This window comes from Galeopterus variegatus, unplaced genomic scaffold, assembly GCF_000696425.1.
Source record: "Galeopterus variegatus unplaced genomic scaffold, G_variegatus-3.0.2 Scaffold2236, whole genome shotgun sequence".
NCBI lineage: Eukaryota > Metazoa > Chordata > Mammalia > Dermoptera > Cynocephalidae > Galeopterus > Galeopterus variegatus.
The window spans coordinates 15,966-24,297 of record NW_007728347.1 but is presented as its reverse complement, the minus strand read 5'-3'; the positions used below and the strand labels follow the sequence as shown (position 1 = coordinate 24,297).

The 8,332-nt window shown below is 38.9% G+C and overlaps 1 protein-coding gene across 1 annotated transcript in view; it reads right to left on the bottom strand.

Moving 5' to 3' along the window:
• The window catches only part of PKD1L3 (polycystic kidney disease 1-like 3), a gene marked incomplete at its 5' end in the record, with an annotated part of 32,859 nt that overhangs the window by 9,441 nt on the left and 15,086 nt on the right, over positions 1–8,332 (bottom strand). Inside the window, 9 exon segments of the mRNA XM_008581033.1 lie at positions 4,044–4,123; positions 4,126–4,196; positions 4,198–4,275; positions 4,376–4,568; positions 5,176–5,280; positions 5,283–5,355; positions 5,796–5,995; positions 6,286–6,391; positions 6,393–6,622. Coding sequence (XP_008579255.1) covers positions 4,044–4,123; positions 4,126–4,196; positions 4,198–4,275; positions 4,376–4,568; positions 5,176–5,280; positions 5,283–5,355; positions 5,796–5,995; positions 6,286–6,391; positions 6,393–6,622 — 1,136 coding nt within the window.

The following is an 8,332-nucleotide window of genomic DNA, read 5'->3' as shown; positions in this document are numbered from 1 at the left end:
ATATGATTGAGGCTAGCTGGTTAGCTCAGTTGGTTAGAGCATGGTGCTAATAACACTAAGATCCAGGGTTCAATCCCTATACCGGCCAGCTGGAAAAAAAAAAAAAAAAAAAAAAGCTTGAATGGTAAAAAAAAAAATATATATATATATATATATATATATATATATATATATAAATTTACATGCAGTAAAAAATCACTTTTTGGTTTATAATTCTGATTTTTGACAAACACATAGAGTTGTGTATCCACCACTACAGTCAACATACTAACAGTGTCATCACCTTGAAAATTCCCTCAGGCTGCCCCTTTGTAGTCAGTCCTTCCTTCTACTCCAGCCTCTGGCAACCACTGATGTGTTCTTCATACCTATAGTTTTGCCTTTTTCAGAATGTCATATAAATGGAATCATACAGTATGCCTTTTGAGACTGGCTTCTTTCATTTACAATTATATATTTAAGATTCATTAGTGTAGTTACCTGTATTAGTAGTTTGTTCTTTTTTTTATTGCTGAGTAGTATTCCATGGCATAGATGACCACAGTTTATCCATTCACTGGTTGAAGGGAATTTGTGTTGTTTCCAATTTTGGGTGATTATGAATAAAATGACTATTAACTGGTTTTCATTTCTTTCAGGTAAATATCTAGGAGTTGGATTGCTGACTTATGTGGTAACTGTATGCTTAACTTTGTAAGAAACTGCCAAACTGTTTTCCAAAGTGGTTATACCGTTTTCACATTTCCACCAGCAATGTATGATATTTTATTAATGTATGAGAGAGTTCCAGTTGTTCCACATCCTCACCAGCACTTGGTATTATCATTAATATTTTAGTCACTCTAGTAAGTGTGTAGTGGTATCTCACTGTGATTTTAATTTGCATTTCCCTATGATTAACGATGTTTAGCATTTTTTTTTTTTTTAAAGATGACCGGTAAGGGGATCTTAACCCTTGGCTTGGTGTTGTCTGCACCACTCTCAGCCAGTGAGCCAACCAGCCATCCCTATACAGGATCCAAACCCGTGGCCTTGGTGCCATTAGCACCGCACTCTCCTGAATGAGCCACGGGCTGGCCCTATGTTTAGCATTTTTCATGTGCTTATTTATCATCTGTCTATCTTGTTTGGTGTAATGTCTTCTCCAACCTTTTGCCCATTTAAAAAATTGCATTTTTTGTTTTCTTACTGTTGCATTTTGAATGTTCTTTATATGTACTATGTGTATGTTCTGGATACAAATCCTTTATCAGATATGTGATTTACAAATATTTTTCCCCTGTCTGTGGCTTGTCTTTTTGTTCTTAACAGTGTCTTTCACAGAGCGACAGTTTTAATTTTGATGAAGTCCAATCTATCAATTTTTTCTTTTTTTTATTTTTTTATTTTTTAAAAGATGACCGGTAAGGGGATCTCAACCCTTGGCTTGGTGTTGTCAGCACCACGCTCAGCCATTGAGCAAACCGGCCATCCCTATATAGGATCCGAACCCGCAGCCTTGGTGTTATCAGCACTGCACTCTACCGAGTGAGCCACGGGCCGGCCCATATCAATTTTTTCTTTTATGAATTTTGCTTTTGGTGTTGTATATGAAAACTCTATGCCTAATCTAAGGTTATAAAGATTTTCTCCTGAAAGTTTTATAGTTTTACATTTTATATTTAAGTATATGGTACATTTCTGGTTAATTTTTGTCTGACACTTTCCTATTAAAATTTTTAAGCACAGAGAAAAATTGGAAGACAGAAAAGCTAACGTTTTGTCATATTTGTTTTATTTGTTCTGAACCATTTGAAAATAGTTGACATTATGACACTTCACAGCTAAATAAAGGTAGTCCGCACTTTGCATGGTAGTGTGGGATTGTAAAAATGACAGTGCAAAGCTGAAACTGTGCAAAGTGATCTTAATCAATGGGACTTTCAAAGATTTTTGTCAGCACAATAAAAACTCTCTTATTGTCAGTTATAAATGTATTCTTTCCCTCTTCTATCTGGGCTCCGTGTGGGGAATAAGCAAGTTGACAGAGTCCTTGCAATTCTAGGGAAGCCAGCAGGGGTGGCAACCCTTTTGCCTACTTCCCCCTTCTCCTGCCTTTTGAGGTCTGGCCTTTCATTGAACCCAGGACCCTAGAAGCTTTGTAAATGAGAAACTTATGTTCTTATTTTGTCGATAAGTAGTTAGCCATGAATCTTCAAGTGCCCTGGCGGCTGAAAATGTTCTAAAAATAGCTTGGTACCAAATATAATTGATTTAATCAATACAATTTGTTATTTTCACTGGCTTATAAAAAGGAACCTAAAATAAACTGAGATGCCTTGCAGGTCAGCAGCCTGCAAAGTTCTCCTGATCCCATAAAACAAATCGTGTCTTTCTTCATTTCCACCATCTCCCCTCAGGGTACTGGTCGACAACAGCTCTGTGGTTCTCAAACAGGGCTGTACATTGGGATCATTGAGAAGATTTAAAACATGTTGGGGGCCGGCCTGGTGGTGCACTCGGTAGAGTGCGGCGCTTGGGAGCGCAGCGGCGCTCCCACCGAGGGTTCAGATCCCATGTAGAGACCGATCTGCTCACTGGTTGAGTGCGGTGCGGGCGCGACACCGAGGGTTGTGATCCCGTTGCTGGTCGTGGTGCGGGCACAACACCGAGGGTTGCGATCCCATTACCGGTCATGAAAAAAGACAAAAAGGAAAAAAAAAAAACATGTTGGGCCTTAGATCCCATCTTCAGAGATTATGATTTAATTGGCCTGGAGTGAAGCCTGGGCAACAGGAGTTTTAGGATCTCCCCAAGAGATTCCAATGTGCATACAGGGCTCAGAACTACTGTTTTCTTGAGGGATCTCGGGCCTATCTTCTAGGGTTCTCTAAGCAGAGGCAATCCTGTCACCAAAATCCAGCGTGCTGGAAACTCTATAGGACAAGTAACTTGGTTTCTTCAACAAATATATTGCAAGAAAAATAGCAAAGAGAGAGAGAGAAACTTATAGATTTAGTATTAAAAATATACTTGAGAGACATCAACTAAATGCAACTCATGTACCTTATTTGGATCTTGATTTGAACAAACCAACTATAAAATAAACATTTGTGAGACAACTGGGAAAATTTGAACACTGACTAGGTTTTTAAAAATTGTGGTAAAATAGACAAAACAAATATATATATATAATTTGGCTGGTACAAGGATTGAACCCTGGACCTTGGTGTTATCAGCACACACTCTAACCAACTGAGCTAACTGGCCAGACTTGCTGTGTGGATATTGTGATATTAAGAAATTATTGTTAATTTATTTAGGTGTGATAAAGGTTTTATATTTATGTTTTAAAAAGAAGAGTACAGGGGCCGGCCCGTGGCTCACTCGGGAGAGTGCGGTGCTGATAACACCAAGGCCACGGGTTCGGATCCCACATAGGGATGGCCGGTTAGCTCACTGGCTGAGCGTGGTGCTGACAACACCAAGTCAAGGGTTAAGATCCCCTTACCGGTCATCTTTAAAATAAATAAATAAATAAATAAATAAAATAAAATAAAAAGAAGAGTACTTATTTTTTTAGAAATATACAGACTGAAATATTTATGGATAAAATGATATAAAGTCTGGCATTTTCTTTTCGAAATAAATGAAACAAGATTGGCCATGAGCTGGTAATTGTTGAAGGTGGGTAACAGAACTGTAGAATTCATTATACTATTTTCTACACTTCTGTGTGTGTTTGACATTTTCTTTAATTAAAAGCTTTTAAAAAGTAAGCTTTCTTTTGCTTTTTTTAAAAAGTGCTTTGCTGTTGGTTGATTTTTACTGTCCCTCTTCACTCCCCAATAATTTCCTGCCATACTTCTTCTAGTCTATGAGTTATTAGTTTTTTCTGTGATTACTTCACATATGTCCCTAACAATGTCACTCTGCCTGTTTCTGGCTTTTGTTGTTGTTTTTGTCAAATTGCCAGAACCATTAGGCACCTGGGATTGACACCCAGGAACCTCAGTTTCCCAAGCTTCCCACGACTATAATGGTTCTTCCCATTTTTCATGTACCTTTATTGGCTGGTTGATGAAGATGTTCTGAAGCACTGATAATATCATCGAAATAACCCAGCCGGTGGCTTGGTCTTGTTCAATTCCAAGCTACAAAGTGTTGTAAAAAAGGCTGAAGCTAGGCTAGTGACACCTAGAAGGAGCCAGCAGATATGTCACTCATTTGGGCAGGCCACTAGAGATGGGCATCTTATCTTCTTGTGGGCTCAGGATGAGGAAACTGGTTGCCTCCCTAAAGAACAAAAGTTGAAGGAAGAATCTCATACCTAATAGCTGAGAAAGAGGTTTAGAAAAATTCCAGGTGACAAAGAAAGCCCAGTGCAGTGCATTACCTGGATGGCCCTTGCTCTGTGGGAAGAATATGTGTTTCCAAGTGTTCCCAGAGTTTTTGAAGTTGGCTGGCTGCATCTAGGAAATCACAAGGCTGGTGAACCTGGGTGAGACCCAGTATGCCTAAGTGAGACTTTAGCTTCTGCAGAACTCTGAGAAGGTAATAGCAGAAATGATGATGGTTTTCGGGAACCACTGAAAGTATATTTTGGGTTGGCACGTTCTCAAGTGGAAGATTTCAATAAATAGCAATTAGTGGGAGAGATTAGCAATTCATTTTCTAACAATCAGGCTAAGTTTTCCCAGTACTAATGGAGATTGGGCCTGATACCTTATCTCTAAGGATGATGGTGTATTTGTAACAATTGTAAAATTGAGACTTTTAAAACTTCACTGAGCTTTTTCACCAGAACTGCAGTATATGTGACCTAGACTAGTAAGTGCTCAGGAGGCCCAAACGATATTTGAGAATCCATAAATCACTTAATCTCATCATGTCATAGAAGAAAAAGAATGACAAGTTTCAATAGATTTTAAAGCAGAAGGAATATGGGGGTCTGATGCAGAGAACATTTTTTTTTCTTAATCCTGTACTTTGTATCACCAGATAGATTGCCCAGAAGCCATCAGAGGGATTAAAGCTATCAGCTCTGTATTAGAGGCTAAGGAAATTAAAATAAGCAGAAGATTATATCATGTGTGTTGGTTATGCTGAGAGGGAAGAATGAGTGAGAAGGTAATAAATGTGCAAGGGAGTGGGAGGCAGATGAAAGATTAATTACTAAAATCTACTGACCTTTACCATTTGCCCTATGGGGTTCTGCCTTCTGATGACAGTCTTGACCCTCTAAGTGAGCATAAATGAGGCTGGATAAAAGATACACCTGCTTATTAAGGTCACAAGACTCCACAAAGATTGTTCACACTCTGAGAATAGGTATGTATTTCTCCTGAGCAGGAATCCCACAGTTTCCTTTAATTCCTAAATACAGAGCCAAGATGAGAAAAGTCAGTCTGTTTTGCACTAACCCAGCAAGTCAGAGGGGCATAAGCATAGTGTAAAGAATCTCAATTTTTCATTTCCTCACTATTTTTTTTCAGAAAGCAGTCTCACAGTAGCTTCAAAACCAGTTTTATGAGAGAATATAAAATTAAAGAAGGGACAGTTTGATCAAACATCAAAAACTAAAACAACTCCAGAGGAGTACATACTACACTCGCATTCAGTCCTAAAAATGCTTCAGGATCAGGACAAAAAGCTAGAGGCATGACTATCACAACTCAGGGGACAGGAATTAGGGAGAAGATATTAAGGGTAATAGGAGCCCGAGAGCCTTCTAGGAGATTCTTTCCACTGCTTTTTCCTACTACATGGGTAAGGAGAACGTGTAATTTACCTGTAAAATTTGATACCAAGCTTACCTCAACTACCTTTGTGAGAGAGAGAGGTTCAAAAGAAGCATCTGAGAGGCAGGAGGCCTGGATGGGAGAAAAGAGAGGCAGAGTTTCCCATGGTTGAATCAACAGGAAGAGCCGCCCAGTGACAAGACTGGTTGGGACAAGGATGATGGTAGTTTGGGTGTTGATAAGCAGTTCAGACCGTGTCACAGCAATTGGACCCCCTGAAAGAAAAGCATGGCATCAACCTTCATCCTGAGCAATTAAAATGATCGCAAAGGTTACAACTACTTATTTAGGAATTTAACCATGTTTATCTAGAGACAAAAGACTATCATGGCAGTAAAGATCCTGATGTGTTCCTAAGACTGCATCATTTATTAATGAATGAGAACAGTAAGAAAATTCGTTAGAGTATGTGGAGGAAAAACAAAGGCACATCATGATTCTGTTTCTAACCCTGAAAGTAAGGAGTGTGGAGTGTTGTTAAAGGATTACATACTACAAACAATACAAATCAGGGCTTTTCCATACTTTGCTCCTCTCTTGGCAGTGGTGTCATGTATCTTCCAGTATATAACACTGATGACCATGTTGCAGAGAAGCAGGTGAGCCACCTGTGCAGCAAGTGAGCCACTGGACTCTAGTAAACTGGTCCCAGGGATGATGAGTTTCAACTGAGAGCCACGGAAAATCTTGAGTGAATTTTCCTATAATCATGGAGGAAAACAGATGCCTAAAAGAGAAATTAGAAGAGGAAAAACATGAGATTTCATTCTGAAAGCGCTCTACCAAGAGACTGTGGCTTGCCCAGTGAGCTACACAGGAACTCCTTGGCCACTGTGCAACACCTTTAGGAACAAACTTTCAGGAAGTATGATTCGTTTGTTATTTTAGGATTAAAAGTTTTTGAGGATAAGAATAATATATATTGTATGAGAGTTTAAATTTAAAACTGTTGTTTTAGCTTTATAAGTGTTTTGATATATCTTTTATTCTTCAAAAGTTTACATTAGGCTTTTACTCAAAATGGTTTGGTAAATATTTACTTTGAGCAGCTTCTCTATTCCAAATGGTGGAGGAAGTATAAATAATATATAAAAAGAAAGTACCAAAAAGATTTGGCTGGGCTTAGAAGCAAAATAAACATCTCAGAGGAAGAGAAATTGAATGAGAAAACAAGGTGGTGAGTAAAATAGAAGCCATAGGGTTACTGAGCTCCAGTCTAGAATAAGGCAGTACACAGGTGGAAGTTTAACTCTTTTTTTTTTTTTTTTAAAGATGACCGGTAAGGGGATCTCAACCCTTGACTTGGTGTTGTCAGCACCACGCTCACCCAGTGAGCAAACCGGCCATCACTATATGGGATCCGAACCCGCGGCCTTGGTGTTATCAGCACCGCACTCTACCGAGTGAGCCACAGGCCGGCCCGGAAGTTTAACTCTTGTAGGGTAACTGGAACTCAAAGTGTTCCACAAAGGAGGAGGGAGTGGGGAGACAAAGCCTACTTCACTGCTAGAAGCCAGGGTTGAGACTGGAGCTCATGAAAAGATACTACAGAGCAAAATACTGCCATAGGGCTAAAATTTATAGATAAGAAGGTAAGGGAAAAAGGATAGCCTCATGACCAGGAATTTAGCCAAGAGATCTATTGGCTCATAAGAAGATCTGCAATAGCCCTCGTTTCATTAATTTCATTGAGGAATGGGAGCTCCAAAATGTTATATAATAAGGCCTAGTTCTAGATTAGAGATGGGAAGATTGGTTGAAAACAGCAGAAAACTAGTCAGGGATGGTGTAGGGGGTAGGGGGAGATGTAAAGGAGGTGGAGAGAGGGGGCGGTGGAAAGAGAGAGAGAGAGAGAATGAAAAAAGTCAGTAATTCAGTCCAGAAAAAGTTAATTTTATGGGAGAGTGTGACAAAGCGTTCAAAATAAGTATTTTGGGTTGCTCAAAGATACAAGTAAAGGAATAATATTTACTTAACAGGAATAGAAAATTATGAAAAAACACAGAAATAAACTAGAAATCTTGAAAATGAAAAATATGGAAATAAAAAAGTAATTAGGACATATGGATATAGTTGAAGAGAAAATTAGTGAACTAAAATGTAGTATTAAATAACTCACCCAGAATATACCACAGAGAAACAAAAAGAAAATAAATATGCAAGAGCTGTTTAAAAACATGGAAGATATTTGAGAGGCTCCACATACAGCAAGGGAAAGGCAGAGAAGCAATAATTTCAGAGGTGGTATTTGAAAATTTTTCAGAAGTAAAGACATGATTATACATATTAAAAGAACATTCTGAATGCCAAACAGGATAAAAAAGTAAATCTACAGTAAAAAGAATTATGGTAAAATTGGAACATCAATGGGCTGAGTCTGTGGCACACTCGGGAGAGTGCAGCGCTGGGAGCGCAGCAGTGCTCCCGCCGCGGGTTTGGATCCTATATGGGGATGACCGGTGCGCCCACAGCGCTCACTGGCTGAGCGCGGTGCGGCCGGTCTCAAAAAAAAAAAAAAAAAAAAAAAAATTGGAACATCAAGGATAAATCCC